The sequence below is a fragment of the Octopus bimaculoides genome, chromosome 13, assembly GCF_046866305.1.
Source record: "Octopus bimaculoides isolate indiv1 chromosome 13, ASM4686630v1, whole genome shotgun sequence".
In the NCBI taxonomy this organism is placed as follows: Eukaryota; Metazoa; Mollusca; class Cephalopoda; order Octopoda; family Octopodidae; genus Octopus; species Octopus bimaculoides.
The window spans coordinates 30,489,006-30,507,723 of record NC_142940.1 but is presented as its reverse complement, the minus strand read 5'-3'; the positions used below and the strand labels follow the sequence as shown (position 1 = coordinate 30,507,723).

The 18,718-nt window shown below is 44.9% G+C and overlaps 1 protein-coding gene across 1 annotated transcript; it reads right to left on the bottom strand.

The window, feature by feature from the left end:
* Positions 1–17,058: 17,058 nt before the first annotated feature.
* On the bottom strand, positions 17,059–18,057 carry LOC149132868 (uncharacterized). Its single transcript, XM_089361305.1, has one exon. It carries the CDS (start codon positions 18,055–18,057, stop codon positions 17,059–17,061), a length of 999 nt encoding a protein of 332 aa, XP_089217431.1.
* Between the last annotated feature and the right edge of the window lie 661 nt (positions 18,058–18,718).

Below are 18,718 nucleotides of genomic sequence, written 5' to 3'. Positions count from 1 at the left end.
CCTCGGGAGTGGCCATGGGGACGAGAATGGGCCCCAACTACGCGAACCTCTTCGTTGGTTATGTTGAGGCCCAAATATTCTCCAGTTTCACTGGTCCTACTCCCGAACTATACGGTCGTTATATCGACGACTGTATCGGTGCCACCTCACTCACCCGCGAACATCTTGACTCGTTCCTCTCTTTCGTTCAATCCTTCCATCCTGCACTCCACTTCTCCTGTACTATCTCTGAGACCTCTAGCCCCTTTCTCGACATTTCGGTCAGCATTCTTCACTCCGCCCTTAGCACCTCCATCCACTACAAACACACAGACTCACACTCCTATCCCAACTTCTCCCACCCTAAACACACAAAACTTTCCATCCCCTATTCCCAATTCCTCTGTCTACGCAGACTTTGTAGTGACAGCCATGACTTTGAGACTCAGTCTCAACTCATGGCTCGCCACTTTAGCCTGCGTGGATATCCACCCACCACCATCCACACCGCCCTTGCAAGAGCACGTTCTGTGAACCGTGCATCTGCTCTCTCCCCCCGAACCCACCCTGCCGTTTCCCGCCGCCCTTTTCCCCTACCATCGCACCACCTTACCCCTCCAACGCTCCATTCTCCGAGCTTTCCGGCGCCTCCAGTCCGACCCCTCCACCTCCCACATCTTCCCTAATCGACCCCTCCCCTCCTTCAAACGAGCCCATAACCTACGAGACCTCTTGGTCCACAGCTTCTTCCCCAACCCAACCTCCCAACCTGGCTCGTTCCCTTGCTTCCGCCCACGCTGCCGCACTTGCCCTTACCTCTCCAACACCACCCTCCTCACCAGCACCCATCACCGACCCTATCGGATAACCGACTCCTTCACCTGCACTTCCACTAACATTATCTATTGTATCTCCTGCTCTCTCTGCTATTCTCTGTACATCGGACAAACGGGGCGCCGCCTGGCCGACCGATTCGCGGAACACCTCCGAGACATCAACGTTGGCAATGACACCCCGGTGTCACGCCATTTCCGTTCTGCCGGTCACTCCTTGCAGCAACACCTGTCAGTGTTTGGATTGTTCATGCACAGGGGCCATCCGGACTCCCGTTTGCGCCGTGAACAGGGATTAATCTTCTCTCTTCGCTCCTTTGCGCCATATGGGCTCAACTTCCCTCCCCTCTTCATCTAACCCCCTCCCCTGTCTCTCTCCCCCATCCTCCCCTACCACCCATGTCTCCCCCACCACCCATCTCTCCCCTCTCCTCCCCCTCCTCCCCTCCCCCTCCTACTTCTCTGTACGTCTCTTCACCTCTCTTCACTCCTACTTCTCTTCACTCCTACCTCTCTTCATTCCTACTTCTCTTCATTCCTTCTTCTCTTCACTCCTACTTCTATTCACTCCTAATTCTCTTCCTACTTCTCTTCATTCCTACTTCTCTTCACTCCCACTTCTCTTCACCCCTACTCTTTCTCTCCTCTCTCTTACTCTCTCTCGCTCACTCTCTTCTATCTTACACTCCCTTCGCTCACTCTCACTCTCTTACTCTCTCACCCTTACTCTCTTACTCTCTCTCACTCTCTTCTCTCTTCCTCTCTCTCTCACTCTCTTCTCTCTTACTCTCTCTCTCTCACTCTCTTCTCTCTTTCCCTCTCTCTCACTCTCACTCTCTTCTCTCTCACTCTCTTTCTCTTCCTCTCTTTCTCCCCCTCCCATACCCACCTTCCCCCTCTCTTACATCCACCTTCCCCTTCCCCCTTCATCGTCAACCCCCCCCCCTCATAAGCTCATCCCATCCCACCCCAACACACTCCTACTCTACCTTCCCACTCCACCCCATCCAATTCCTTACACCCACCACCACCACCCTACCCACATACCGCTACCTCTACCCCCACCCTCAGCCTAACCCACACTCCACCCATGCCTTCCCCACCTCCCAACACCCTCACATCACACCACGCACATACTACAACTGACCAACTTCTTGCTCCCCTCCCCATTTTCACACATGCATACGTCAAGATCACCAGCATTCTATCTCTCACACACACAGCCCCTCGTTCTTCGATCACCGTTCTTTCTCCCCCTTTTGTTATCTCCCTCTTTTCTTAGCTCTCCTGTGTAAAAAAATTTCTAACTTCCGGTCAGCCATAGCTATGATTGACCGTTGACCGAACACTATTCAATTTTTTTTCTCCGTGTTTTTCTCCTTGTCTCCGTATTCTTTCTGTTGAAGAGCGTAGCTCGAAACGTTAAAGACTTCCCGTATTCCCGGGCGTCATACTAATACATCCTTTTGTTGTTTACACCACCTGTCCTCGTCTGTTGTTGTTTTTTCGTACATTCTCCCATATATATATATATGTGTGTGTGTGTGTGTGTGTGTGTGTGTGTGTGTGTGTGTGTGTGTGTGTGTGTGTGTGTGTGTGTGCGTGCGCGTGTGTGTGTGTGTGTGTGTGTGTGTGTGTATACATACATACATACATACATATTTATAAGGCGTGGCTGTGTGGTAAAAGGCTTGTTTCTCAACCACATGGTTCCGGGTTCAGTCTCACTGTGTGGTACCTTGGAAAAGTGTCTTCTACAATAGCCTTAGGCCGACCAAGGCCTTATGAGTGAATTTGGTTGACAGAAACTGAAAGAAGTCCATCGTGTATGTGTGTGTGTGTGTGTGTGTGTGTGTGTGTGTGTGTGTGTATACATGTGTCTATATTTTTGTGTGCGTGTCTTTGTGTCTCTGCTTGCCCCCACCCACCCGGTTACGTCTCTGTAAATCAGTTTTTCGGCAAAAGAGACCGATAGAATAAGTGCTAGACTTACAAAGAATAAGTCATGGGGTTGATTTCTTCGACTAAAAACACTTGAAGACGGTGCTCCAGCATGGCCGCACTCAAATGACTGAAACAAGTAAAAGAGTAAAAGTATATATATATATATATATATATATATATATATATATATATATATATATATATATATATATATATATATATATATATATATATGGTGGAGGTCTGGGTGTGTGTATGTTTATATAGATGTTAATTGGTAGATATCTGTCTCTATGTATATATATGTCTTTCAAACAACTCGTAAATGCAAGTGCTACCAGTCAAGAACTCCGCATACCGGAAGCCAGCAAGTGTATGGGGTCATCAGGAGAGAATGCGCGCCGTTTCGGGGCCTACCTCTCGACGGCATCAATGCGCACCGATATGAGGCCCCGCTTGCTAGATCAACTGATTATTAAAAACAAAGCTCAATATTTCTCTAGCCATCGCTCATCGTCTCTTTTTAACCAAATCCAGTGACTAGCCTTATATATATATATATAGAGAGAGAGAGAGATATAGATAGATATAGATGTTTCTGTGCATGCATATAAGTATACATGCGTGTGTACGTTTATATGTATTTATAAGTAGAGTGATACATATCCATATATCGGCTCACTTTCTCTATGTAAACGCACTCACACGCGCACAGACACACACACACGGACATACGCACGCACATGTATATGCACGCACGAGAGCGCGCACACGATTTTATCCGTAACGTCTCACTCCAGTTTTTTCTTTCTTTGGCCTATTAATGGATAATTCTTAATTTGGCTACGTTGGCTACGTTGGAGAAAATAAAGGCATTGTTTTTCTCTTTCTCTCATTGCTTTGAATTCTGTCGTCTTTCTATCTACCTCCATTCCCATCTATATTCTTGCTTTCTTTATTACTTCTTTACATAGCAGTTTTTCATATGCCAATCTTTATACATATATAAATAAAACCTTATCTAATCTACCTACTTCAGTTCCCTACATATGTTTATGCTTTTGGCGAGGGTAATGCTTTCTCTGTGTGTATATATATATCTGTGTGTGTGTGTGTGTGTGTGTGTGTGTGTGTGTGTGTGTGTGTGTGTGTGTGTGTGTGTGTGTGTGTGTGTGTGTGTGTGCGTGTGTGTGTGTGTGTGTGTAAATGTAAATACTGTCGCAAATAACACTGTACTTCATTTCTGAAGCGTCGATGAAGTTATAGAGTGATACACAAGTACTTGACTAAGAGAGCATTGCATCTTAAAGCCGAAATAACTGTAAGCTAATGAAGTTCATAACATAATTTTATTCCTTTGACCTTTACTACATACATGCATATATATATATATATATATATATATATATATATATATATATATATATATATATATATATGTATATATATGCAACTCAATACGGATATCTTTTTAGAACTCCGAATACTGCATTTCCAGCTTTGAGAGATCCTCTCATATAACCATCTTGTGTGTAAAAGCACACACATAGGTCTTAGCAGACGAGAATCGTCTGTCGGGAATGCTGGAATCCCCATATCACGTGATTTCATTTTACTTAAAATCATCAGTGGGAGGCGTCCGATTACGAGAGTTCCGGTGGTGGTGGTGGTGGTTTTGGCATTTATGTTAACATCTGTATTTGTTTTTAAATTTCTTTTTTCTGTCTGTCTCTCATTAAATTGTGGTAGCGAGAGGCTAGGAAATTCTATGTCAAACGTGTCTCCGAGGTGACTAGCGTTTGTCATGACAGAAACGTCCTCGAGACGCCATCCTCGAAAGGAAAATGGCTAAGAAAGCCAAAGACAACCTCACAAAATTAGGAAATTACACAACAGAGGGCCAAATTCCTATGGAAATATTCAGCAAGACCGAATGTATTAGTTGTTAGACAACCTTTGCATAAAAAATACTATATAAAACCAACTTTTGATAGCACAAAATTGCCAACTTACGCGCAGCCGATTTTACTAACGTCCGTCCATCAGAGAGACAGATAGATAGATAGATAGATAGATAGATAGATAGATAGATAGATAGATCTATTCTCTTTCACTGGGCGGATCGGATGCGAACATTCTATACTCGCTGCTCAAATTTCAATGGCGAGAATGTTATCAACGAAGTCCCTACAAACCCACTGGATTATTGGATTGCAACTTACAATCGACTTACATCATAGACAATAAAAGGTGTTGTTCTAAAGGTGTTGTATTTAATATTTCCATAAAGCCAACAGGACTATTTTTTATAAGCAAAATGCTATTGCTCGTCACACTCTATCAATCACATGGGAAATAAACAAGTTTTAATTGCATGTATTAATATTTAAACAGCGATGCTAATCATGTTAAGAGCACATCGAACAAGCTGCACAGTTAACGCTGTGGAAATACACGAAATCAACTGAAAATTTTTGCAGAAAACATGTAATTATTCAACTCTAAATTTGGACACTTGACACTTTTTTTTTCAAGCTAAACTTATTGTCAGTATTTTCACTTCCATCCACTTCAGATGCATGGTGAAAAACATTCGCTTTGCAGTTAGGTAAGTCTGTGTTCTTACCCGCTGCACGGCACCAAAGCCATGGAGATAGGCAGAAATCGTGCAGTAGCTCGTCTAGTAACATTTAATCTATTATTTGGTGGTAGACTTAATCTGGCACCCGGATATTAACATCAGCACTTTGAATGTTATTAGCAGAAACTACTCTGTTGTACATATATTGGTCTCAAATTTTGGCACAAAGCCAGCAAGTTCGGGAAAGAATGTTAGTCGATTACATCTACCCCCAGTACTCGACTGGGCCTTATTTTATCGATTACTAAAAGCATGAAAGGCACAGTCGAACTCAGCAGAATTTGAACTCAGAACGTAAAGACGTGCGAAATGCCGCGAAGCATTTTGTCCGGCGTGCTAACGATTCTGCCTGCTCTGTTGTAAATATTAAGACTAGATCTCCGGTATAAAAATATTAACATTACTCCACACACACTTTTCATCCAACCAGTCTGACTCTCAAAAGAAATAGCGTGGAATCTTTTCTTCTTCCTTACAGACATCGAAAGAGTGGAAACTATATTTGATAGAAATCCTGTAGGAGACTGTTTTGGCAGAATATCCACATTTCAGATGACGCAACACTGTCTCTGGAATATAACATTTACTCCGCATATATATATATATATGTATATATGTGTATATATATATATATATATATATATATATATATATATATATATATATATATATATATATATATATAAATGTATGCATATTCTTTTTTTATTCTTTTATTTGTTTCAGTCTTTTGACTGCGGCCATGCTGGAGCAGCGCCTTTATTCGAGGAAATCGAACCCAGGACTTAGTCTTTGTAAGTCTAGTACTTATTCTATCGTTCTCTTTTGCCGAACCGCTAAGTTAGGGGGACGTCAACACACCAGCATCGGTTGTCTATATATATATACAAACACACACACGAACACACACATACTCAAAAACTGCCTGCTGACCCTCCACTCACCATTGTCCATAAGCACCTACTAATTATTCCTGCTACTAATTCTTTCCACTACGTCACACACACACACACACAAACACACATACACACTAACAGATAAACCACCAAACCATGCACACACACACACACACACACATACATACGCACACACACGTTCTGTTATCACACACACACTCGCAGACTCTCGCGCACGCACAAATATTCACCTCCCTTTTTCACTCTCCTGTCTTAGAAAGAACTTTTCCCCCACCACCTCCTCTTCCGGTCCTTTCACAATGTAACCTCGTGGGCATCGGTGCCATTTTCCTCTTCCTCCGTTTTTCCATTCTCCGAACTTTCTGTCTTTCCGACGAAGGGCTCCGCCCGAAACGTTATACTCTCTCTCCTTCCTTTCCCGAGCGTCCAATAACACTATCCGTATCACGTCCTCACTTTGTTGTTTTTTTGTTATTGTTTTTTGTGTTTTTTGAACTTATATGACGCACGCTCACACGGACCCTGGCCTTTCAACTGGATTTGATGTACCCAACTGCCGGAATCTTTTATTATCTCGGATTACTGTTCCTGTTGGACTACTGTTCCTGTTGGATCTGCCTTTCCTGCACCTTGATTGAACATCAGCAAAATTTGTCCGTGACTCTTACACTTTTTTCCACTTTTTTCCACTTTTTTCGACTTGTTTCACCTTTATCTCGTTCTCCTTCTACCTTCTCGTCCTTCCCTTGTCTCGCCACTAATAACACCCACACCGACATTCACATCCTCTCACCATGCCTGACCTTCACTCCTTCCTCCAACATCTTCAGTCCCTTCTTCGCCGTTTTCTTTCTTTTTTCCCCACAATGCTTGCAACCCAAAAAAAAACCTCTCTTACTTGCTTTTCAAAAAGACCCGCCACACGAGCCATCTCAACTTTCTTAGCCGCTGTCTCCGCCATCACGTCATACACGGCTTCCTCTTGAAATTCCACGCTCCCCCTATTCCTCCCCCTTCATCGAGCCCACCCTTGCCCGCACCTCCCGCTTCATCATCCGTGCCACCATCCGTTCCACTCGTTCCCTTCTCCACTCCGTTGACCACCAACTCTCCCAAGCTTACCTCCTCCTCTCCTCCCTCTGCCCTCAACCCTTCACCCAACCTATCCTCCGCTTCCTCCTTAATCTCAATCACCAACTCCACAATTTCCTCACACACACAAAAATAAAAAACTCCACCGCCTCCTCAACCTCCACCCTTCAGCTCCCCCTCCCGATTCCATGCCCCCCTCCACCGCCCATTCAACACACTCATACTCCTCCCACCCGGACATCCAAACCCCCACGCCATCACCTCCCAACACCTCCAACAACCCCAACCCCACCCCACCCCATCCCACCCCTTCTCATCCTCCTCCTCCCCCACCTCTACACCTCCCCTCCCGACCCTACTCACCCTACCACCCCGCTTCCTCACACGGTTGTGACTATACCACCCATCCCCCCCCCTGTCCGCCTCTGAGCGTTCACTCCTTAGTAGGGGCCTCCGCTTCACGCCTCTCACGCCCCACTGTGACGAATTCGGGACTCGCACTGATGTCAGCCAGTTCATGCGCCGCATCAAACTGAGCGCGTTCTTCCATACGTCAACACAGCGTCCCAACAATCGGGACTACTTCTCGGACCTGGGACGCCGCCCATCCAACTGGACGCCGCCTCCAGGCTAATTCAGTAGCCTAGACTTGTTCGTGGATGACTGTAAGGCGTTGGTCGAGCGTTTCGACTTTAAAAAAAGATCCCTCCGGGCCAATCTCACCCGGGCCGAATCGGTCGCCCTCTGCAATCTCCGCCGCCGCGACGACATCGTCATCAAGCCGGCGGACAAAGGTGGAGCAGTGAGAGGAATCGCTCAGCCAGCTTCACAATCCCCTCTTCTACCGCCTCCTCCCCTCCGACTCCACCCCCTCCTACCAACGGCTTGTGTCCTCCACAATCCATGACCTCATCTCCTCCTCTGCTCTTCCGGCCACCACCACCAACCTCATCGTCCGCACACGCCGCACCTCCTCCACCTATTTCCTTCCCAAGATCCACAAACCTAACAACCCTGGCCGCCTCATTGTCTATGCTTGCAATTGCCCCACCGAACTCATTTCAAAATACCTCGACCATATCCTATCCCCGTTAGTTGCTGCCCTCCCATCCCACATACACGACACTAACCACGCCCTTCGCCTCTTCAATTCCTTTTCTTTCCCTCCCGGCCCCTCACACCTCCTCTTCACCCTGGACATCAAATCCCTATACACCGTGATTCCACACAACGATAGTCTGTCAGCCCTCCAATACTTCCTTGACCGCCGCCCTGACCCCACACCTAGCACCCCTACCCTGCTTCATCTGGCAGAACTCGTCCTCACCCTCAACCGCTTCACGTTCGCCGGAGATACCTACCAATGGGGCCCAATTATGCCAACCTCTTCGTTGGTCACATTGAGGCCCAAGTATTCTCCCAATTCTCCGGTCCGACCCCAGAACTATACGGTCGCTACATAGATGACTGTATAGGAGCCACCTCCCTCTCCCGTGAACAGCTCTGCCTTTTCATTTCCTTCCTCTCTAACTTCCACCCTGCTCTTGACTTTACTTCTACCATCTCTGACATCTCTGTTAACTTCCTCGACATCTCTCTTTCCATCAACCCCCTCCAACTCTCTAACTACCTCCGCCTTCTTCAAACCCACTGACTCCCACCTCTACCTCAACTTCTCCTCCTCCCATCCATTCCACACCAAATGGGCCATCCCCTACTCCCAGTTCCTCCGCCTCCGACGTTTGCGCAGCCTGGACCAGGATTTCGAGACCAAGTCCCAGTATCTTGCTCGTCTGTTCATGCATCGAGGATACCCCTCCCACCTTGTCCAATCCGCCCTCGCCCGCGCTCGTCGAATCGACCGCATCACCGCCCTCTCTCCTCCCCCACACCAATCCCCTAACCGTACCCCCTTCCCACTCCGTTTCCACCCTGCCACCCTACCCCTTCGTCGGAGGGTCCTACGGGCCTTCCGTCGCCTCCAGCTCGATCCCACCACCCACCCCATTTTCCCTAACCCACCCCTATCCTCTTTCAAACGCGCCCGCAACCTACGTGATCTACTGGTCCGTAGTACCTTCTCCTCTTCCACCCCACCCCCACCCGGCTCCTTCCCGTGCTCCATATCCCGCTGTCACACCTGCCCCTTCATCACCAACACTACCTCTGTCACAGGGTCGAACCTACAAACACTTCACATTCCACACAGTTTCACCTGCACCTCCTCCAACCTGATTTACTGCATCAAATGCAACCTATGCAACCAACTCTACGTGGGGCAGACGGGCCGCCGGCTGGCCGACCGTTTCACCGAACACCTAAGGGACGTTCGGCTAGGTTCGGACTCCCCCGTCGCCCGTCACTTCTACTTGGCCAACCACTCCCCCTCTAACATCTCCGTTTTTGGCGACTCCACTTGGAACAGCGCTATTTTTAACCTTAGATCATCTTTCCCCTTTGGACTCAACACAGCCCCCTCCTCCTTATGGCTCTCCCCTTTACGACAATGCAACACTTTTCTTTATTTATTATCCTTTTATATATTTTTTACCCCGCCCCCATCCACTTTACATTATATCCATTATTCACTTTTTTATTACAATCACTCTAATTTTCCACAATTTATTTCATCCCTTCCTACACGCACACATACCCACACACAAAAAATACACGCACCCATACACACACACACACACACCCAAGCATACACACCCTTGCACACATAACCCATATATACTCCCATTCACACATACCTCCCACACACCTGACAACCCATACATACCCCCATTCACACATACCTCACATACCTCCCATACACCTAACACACACACACCTCCCACACCTTACATATATACCGCCCACACACATGACAAACATACATGCGCGCCCTCACACACACATATAGACGAACGCACATATATACACGCACACACACGCACAGTGGTAGAGACACACACCTTACACAGCCCTATACACACACAGACACACACACACACCCATATATACGCGCACGCCTACATACACGTACATACACAGCCGCATACGCATGCACACACACACATACAGGAGTGCACACACAAAATAACACACATACCTGGCACACATCCTTACGCTCTCACACACATACACACGCACTCACACATAAACACACACATACACATATACACACGCACCCACACCTCTCACATACACAAACATACACATACACGTACACACATACACATACACACACATGCACACACGCACACACCCACATACACATACACACGCACACACACGCACACACACTCCTCACCAACACAACACACTCACACAGACACGCATACAATCACACACACATGGGCATAAACAACACACGCACATACAATAGCAAACGCTCGCACGCACACGTACACAGCAACGCACATATACACAACATACACATACACACAAACACACACGCACGCACAAAAACATACACATACACACACGCGCACGTACAAAATACACACACACGCACACGTACCCAACACCTACAACCCCACACAAACACACACATGAACACACACATACTCAAAATCTGCCTGCTGACCCTCCACTCACCATTGTCCATAAGCACCCACTAACTATTCCTGCTACTAATTCCTTCCACTACGTCTCACACACACACACACAAACACACATACACACTAACAGATAAACTACCAAACCACAGATATTCACCTCCCTTTTTCACTCTCCTGTCTTAGAAAGAACTTTTCCCCCACCACCTCCTCTTCCGGTCCTTTCACAATGTAACCTCGTGGGCATCGGTGCCATTTTCCTCTTCCTCCGTTTTTCCATTCTCCGAACTTTCTGTCTTTCCGACGAAGGGCTCCGCCCGAAACGTCATACTCTCTCTCTTTCCTTTCCCGAGCGTCCAATAACACTATCCGTATCACGTCCTCACTTTGTTGTTTTTTGTTATTGTTTTTTTGTGTTTTTTTAACTATATATATATATATATGTGTGTGTAAATATATAAAAATAAAAAGATAAAGAGAGCAATGGTAAGGTTGGAGAAGTATTTTATGGATAGAGTCTTACAGCTGTTTCTGGGAAGATCCAGTACTTCCCTTCATCGGAGACAGAAAAAATAAAGTAATCTATTATTATTATATCCATAGGCGGATATGAAGTGGTAAAGAGTGTGATGCGCTGAAAAAAGAGAGAACAGTACTTGAAGTGTAGTAGTTTCATTCCAGTAGTAAAAATCCGTGTAGAAATCCGTGTAAAGTAATCCTTATGGGGATAATCCGGAAATAGATGTTGGAACGAAGGCTGATATAGCATAGACAGCAGAGGTGAATATATGCCATACTGCGATGGATTTTAGCTTGTTTACTTGAAGAATGTCCAAGCCAAGTGAAGGGTGAGAGGTAATTAGGTCAAGTCATGAAGACAGAATGTGAAAGGGAATGGAGGAGAGATAGAGGTGAAGGATGGTAGCGGTATATTTTAATGGTCAGTTGATCTTACAGGATAGAGGGGATGAGCATATAGAGAGAAGGAGGGATGGGGGAAGATGAGGTTAAAAGGTCTAGTGGGTAGGAAGGAATGCGCGTATGTAGTATATAGGTGGTGGGGGTATGAGTGATAAACCAAGGATAGAGATAAAGGGATAGATGGGTGGGGAAGGTAGTTAGTAGTATCATATTCAAGAGTGCAGCCAAACCTATTTATAGATGGTGGAAAGGGATTGTGAGAAACGACGTGTTCTGTATGCGTAGATGGTGTTGTAGTGAATTAGAGAGTAGAAGAAATAGATTTGGGGGTATATATATGTGGTGATATGATCGAAAGAAAATAATCCTATTCAAAAGATAGTAAAAGATGGATGTTTTTGCCAGGTTGAATAGGTTGCCTGTTGGGGGTCGTGTAATTATGTTGCGTGATCGTTTGTGCAATTTTGCTTGTGATAGAGCTTAAATGTGTGGAAAGGGCTGTGATTGCAGTTGCTAAACGCTTCGTTATATCGATTAAGTAGAGTGGGAGAATTGTATTTTAAAATATGGAACGCCTCCGTTAGGCAAAGCTTGCAGTTGGAGCGCTGGCCTTGGTATGGAGTTCCAGAGTCTAAGATGGACCATTTTAAAGTGTATTGGGTATTTTTGCTTTTGAGGTGATGAATATGATTGGCTAATGTTGTAGATTTACTGTGTTTGTCGTATCTAAAAGAGTGCATATGTGCTGCGTAGCGATGTTTAAAATTTTTAGTTGCACCAATGTATGTAGCAATAGAGTTATGTAATAGATTTCTCACAGTGCATTTATATATTACATTGTATCTTACGCAATGTGTTTGAAGCGGACAGATAGTCCCGGAGCGACAGTTACAAGTGTAGGAGGCTAGAGGGTTGCGTATGCTGGTGGGTAAGTTATTATTATTGGAGGATATGTTATTGGGGGATGTGTAGGAATCTAGATCAATGGAATTATTGTTATGGCTATTTGTCCTATTAATGTTATTATTGGTATTGTTATTATCTAGAATATTAATGGGTTGGGATCCATTGTGGTTTTGATCTAGTGTACGAGCGTTAGTGTTAGAAGAACGTATATTAATGTCCGTGTTTGGTGTATGTGTGGGTCGGGTGCTGGCGCTAGCGTAGTTATGGTTGCTTAGGTTTTGGTAATAGAGCGAGAGTTTATGTTTGTTAGAAGCTGCTATAATAGATTCAAAGTTAGGAATGGTAGAATACGATAATTTTAAAGTGGATCTGTTGACTATAGAGTGGTATTTGTGTTGTCGTGGGAAGTTAGAATCTAGTATTTTAAAGAAAGATTTGGCTAGGTTCCTAGTGTTAAGAGAGAATGGGGGGGTGTACCACAGGATGGATCGGCCACCGCTTTTTTGGGGGGTTCTGTGCATGTTGTAATTAAGGTGTTTAGGTGGAGGGCAGTTGTCCATACTTTTGGTAGGGGTATCTGATTTAAATATCCTAGATTTAGCCCTAGTGTTATAGGTGTGATTGTGGGGTCTGTTTGAATATGTGGGTGGTTGGTTGTGGTTTTCATTGATGTTATGTCTTTGGGGTGCGATTTGTGATATAAATTGTTTAAGTCTGGTGTTATGGATGTATTTTATTTGTTGGGAGAAACCACTAGCCGCTAGTGCTTGATTGTAGTAAGGAGCGTGATTGTTAAAGATTTCTTCAGAAGAGGATAGATCAGATATGCGGGTAGAGATACCTATGATTATGTTATCGAAAGTAGATCTGTGATGATTAGATTGAATATTGAGGTATTTTAGGTACTGGTTGGGTTTATGATAGGGGGAGTGCTGCGAGTTAGATAGGTTCAGAGAAACGTCCAAGAAGTTAGCCGTTTTGTATGCGTTTTCAAATGTTATTGATAGATTCATACCTGAGAAAAATTTGTGTAGATCTTTTTTTGTCCTCTCAATGGAAGATTTGTTAGTAGTCTTAGTAATAAGTAAATCGTCGTCCCTATATAGACCACCATGGATGTTAGGGAAGTGTGATTTTAATTGGTGGAGTATGTATAACCCAACTAAATCCGTGGCCTGTGCTGAATCGGAAGAACCCATGGTTACATCAAATAATTTGTTAGAGCTATTAGTATGTTGATTAGCTCGGCACCAGAGCTTGTTCTCGAAAGCTATAAGAGTTTTGCGAGCGTTGATTATAATGTTAATTTCTAAAGGGGTTATGTTAGTAATATTCCTGGCGAAAAGAATGGCCCTATTTAAAAGCTGAGGAGATATAGATGAGTAATAATTGTTTATATCGAATTGGAGGAACGAGAAGGAGTTTTTGTTCTCCAGGGTGTGGAACCATGTGATGACCTCCCCAGTGTGGTACCATAGATTTGCGTGTAGTTTCTCCTTGACCATAGGTATTATCCTGTCTAAAATATTTTTACTAATTCTTCCGAGGTCGTATTTTGAGGGGCATATTAAACGAATAGAAGGTTTTGTAATGAAATCCTTCTTGTGATCCTTGAGGTTGAAGTGGGGAGGTGTGGGGCAGTACGATTCTGTTCTGTCGTCCACTTTTAGCTTCTTCATGATTCTGCAGTGGCTGGTGTTGACCTCATTTAAGGCGGATTTCTACACGGATTTTTACTACTGGAATGAAACTACACTTCAAGTACTGTTCTCTCTTTTTTCAGCGCATCACACTCTTTACCACGTCATACTAAAAATATCCGCCTATGGATATAATAATAGATTACTTTATTTTTTCTGTCTCCGATGAAGGGAAGTACTGGATCTTCCCAGAAACAGCTGTAAGACTCTATCCATAAAATACTTCTCCAACCTTACCATTGCTCTCTTTATCTTTTTATTTTTATATATTTACATATACACACGCTAATATACGACTTATAATCTCCAGTCTTGTTCATACAACGACTGGGGCAAACTAGTCGGTATACAGCACTTACTCGGTATTACCTGTATCCTCTTGGGTTTGGTTAAATACAATACCCTCCTCAAAGCTGTGGGCCCCTGAAACCCAGGCTGTTGCAGTAAGTGCTCCTGAAGCGCGATGGCATTGCTGGGATCTTTGGCACTATGCAGTGTCGACCCGTTCTGGTATTGGTGTAGCTTTCAATGCCAAAATTTGGCACAATTCCTTCTAGGATCTTCCAGATGTATATTATTGCATACCTCTCCCGACTTCGCTCCAGGGAGTAGAGTCTTAGCTGTTTCAGCCTTTCCCAGTAGCTGAGCAGTTGCAAAGAGACGATCCTCTTTGTGAATTTTCGCTGGATTGCTTCAAGCTCTGCTGTTAATTTTACATTGTTGGGTGCCGGTAGCTGGGAGCAGTAATCCAAGCGGCTGAGGACGAATGTCCTCCACAAGACCATCATGGTTTCGTTATCTCTGGTTCTGAATGTTCTCAGGATCCATCCAGCCAGTCGTCTACACTTTGTCGCCATCCTGTTAATGTGCACTTGGAAAGAGGTACCATCAGTCATATCGATACCCTGGTCCCTCACTGATTTAGGCTCTGGGGTTGAAATTCCCCGTGAACCAGTGTACCATGTAAGTTTCATATTCAGCTTTGGACCGTGGTAGCGCAGGGCTTAGAATTTTCGAGCATTAAATTGCATATTATTATCCTCAGCTCATCTGTAAATTGAGTCCAACTACTGCTGCAGATGTGCAACATCGCTAGGGTTTTGTATTTTCTGGGAAACTTTCGTATCGTCTGCGTAGCTAGCAAGGGTGGCTATCCGGGCAGTTGAGGGCTTATCTGAGAGGGCCACTATGAAAACTAGTGGTCCCAAGAGATAGTGCCCTGTGGAACACTGCTTACTATTTGTGTTTTCATTTTTTGTTGTTGTTGGCGTCCTTTTTGTCTCGGGAGACAATGGAGTTGCGCATAAAATAACCTAGTCCGGTTTTTCCATTTCATGTCCGAATACATCTCCTGCTGTGTCTGTGTAGTCCTATCCTGGCAGGGGCCGCAAATGCAGCGAAGGCTTTGCCTGGCTGGTTGTGATGTCATGGTTTCTTGTTGACGTCTTTTCTTGTCTTTCCATTTCTCCTCTCTCCCTCTGTCACTCCTTTGTGTTCCCTCTTCTATGGTGCATCGCCAATCTCCATGGGTGCTAGCAATTGCTTCCCAGTTGCTAATATTGATGTCGCAGGCCTTCATGTCCCTTTTGCAAACATCCTTGTATCGTAAGAACGGTCTTCCCACAGACCTAGTGCCTCTAGTAAGCTCTCCATAGAGTATGTCCTTAAGGATTCTGCCATCTTCCATACAACTAACATGTCCAAGCCATCTCATACGTCTTTGTGTGAGGAGTGCAAACATGCTTGGTATTCCTGCTTGCTTGAGGACATCTCTGTTGGGGACACGATTCTGCCATTTGATGCCAAGGATTTTCTGGAGGCAGCGCAGGTGAAAGATATTTAGGCGACGCTCTTGGCGTGTGTATGGCGTCCAGGTCTCACTGCCATACATTAGAGTACTAAGTATACATGCCTGGTAAATCTTCATTCTTGTGGTCTTGGTCAGCTTATTGTTGTCCCATGCCCGTTTGGAGAGTTGGGTCATCACAGCAGCTGCCTTGCCAATGCGTATATTGAGCTCGGCATCAAGGGATAGGTTGTAGGTGACAGTAGAGACAAGATAGGTCAATTTCTCCACCTCCTGTAGTCTGTGGTCTCCAATATGTATGTTTGGGATGTCCGATGTAGCCTGACCCATGATGTTGGTCTTCTTGAGGCTGATAACTAAGCCAAAGTCGCTACATGCTTGCTCAAAGCAGTTCATGACCCTTTACAGGGCTTCTTCTGTGTGTGATACCAGAGCAGCAGCAGCAAAAAGCATCTCCTTGATCAGGATGCTTCTGATTTTGGTCTTGGCATGCAAACGCGAGAAATTGAACAGTTTCCCATCACTTCTACTGTGCAGAAACACTCCATCATCTGATGTCTCGAAGGCATGTGACAGCAGCAGCGAGAAGAAGATGCCAAATAATGTAGGAGCAAGGACACAGCCTTGCTTTACCCCGTTTTTTATTTGGAAGGCAGCTGATGTTGAATCATTGTGTTGTATGGTGCCTTGCATATCATCATGGACAGTTTTGATGATCCTCAGCAACTTTGGGGGACATCCGATTTTTTGAAGCAGGAGGAAGAGGCCTTTTCTGCTTACCAAGTCAAAGGCTTACCAATGAAGGCCATATATAATGGCATTTTCTGCTCTCCGGACTTCTGAAGTTGGCGTATGGAGAATATCATGACAATAGTTGATCTGCTTCTTCTAAAGCCACACTGCGATTCTGGATAAATTCGAGAAGCAGGCAGTTGTAGCCTGAACAGGATAACGCGAGCAAAGTTCATTCCAACAGTGCTGAGAAGAGATATTCCACGATAGTTGTTACAATCATCACGGTCACCTTTGTTTTTGTAAAGCGTAATGCATCCCGCATATCTTGAGGGGCTGTACCCTCTTCCCAGCACTGACACAAGTTCATGAAGGTGCCGAAGCAGAGCGGTGTTTTTGCCGGCTTTGATGATCTCTGAGGGAATGCCGTCTTTTTCTGGAGTCTTTCCACTGGCCAGGGAGCCAATAGCCTTGGTAAGCTCCGCTGTAGAAGGCAGATTGTCAAGTTCGCACATGGCTGGCAAGATCTTGGCACCCTCCATTGCAGCCTCAGCGACCGTGGTCTCCCATGAGTAGAGACCCTGGTAGTACTCCACCCATCTATCCATTTGCTTGCTTTGGTCCTTGATGAGATCCCCAGTAGTTGATTTCAGAGGGGCTGACTTGGTTGCGGTTGGACCGAGGGCCTTCTTAAAACGGGCATACATCCCATGGGTGTCGCCACTGTCAGCAGCTGACTGGATACTCTGACAGATTTCCTGCCAATACCTATTTACACAGCGTCTGGCAGTCAGTTGGGGTTTATTTCTTGCCTTTCTGAGTTCTTCGAGTGACTTTGTAGAAGAATCACTCTTGTATTGCATCAGAGCTGCGCGCTTTGCTTCGATAACTGGTTTCAGCTCTGAGAGCCCAGCACTGAACCAATCTGAGTTTTGCCTTTCACTCATGCCGAAAGTATCCATTGATGTGGTATAGAAAGCTTCCCTGATATAATTCCAACTACTTTCAGCAGAGAAGGATGGACAGCTACTGAGGGCAACCATGATAGATACAGCATTCAACCCCCACCCTTCACGTGAACTGAGGTAGCAAAATTTCAGTTAATCTAAGTGAGATATTTAATCATTCAAAGAGTAATCTAAAGAACACATGAAATATACCAGCACACACAGAAAATGTGGAGCAGTTTAAAAAGAGAACTCGAGGGACGTCTACGTACTTTGGTGACCATTTATCTCATCAATCGTTGTCGAAACCATTTATTTGCTTCATCACACAATATGTTGAGCAATTGTTGATATCGCCAGTGGTTTGCTTAAAAATCGACGAAAGCGGAACACGCATGTGTACACACATGTATACACACACACACACACACACACACACACACACACACATATATATATATATATATATATATATACACACACATTTAAAATACAGAGATGCCTATAATAGGACATCTAACCCGCTAGAAAGAGCAGCCAAGAACTCTATACCACAATTAGGGATAATTTCGAAAGGGAATGAAAAATAAAAACATTTACCAATCTATTTTCCCTTCGTCAGCGTCCGATAGCCACTGATCTGCGATGAGAAAGATAATTCTTGGCAAAACTTATGTATATTTTTCCAGTGACGCTGACGAAGGGAAATAACCCTGAAACTCGAGTCCGTTCGTGCTACAGATCACGATGACAGGGA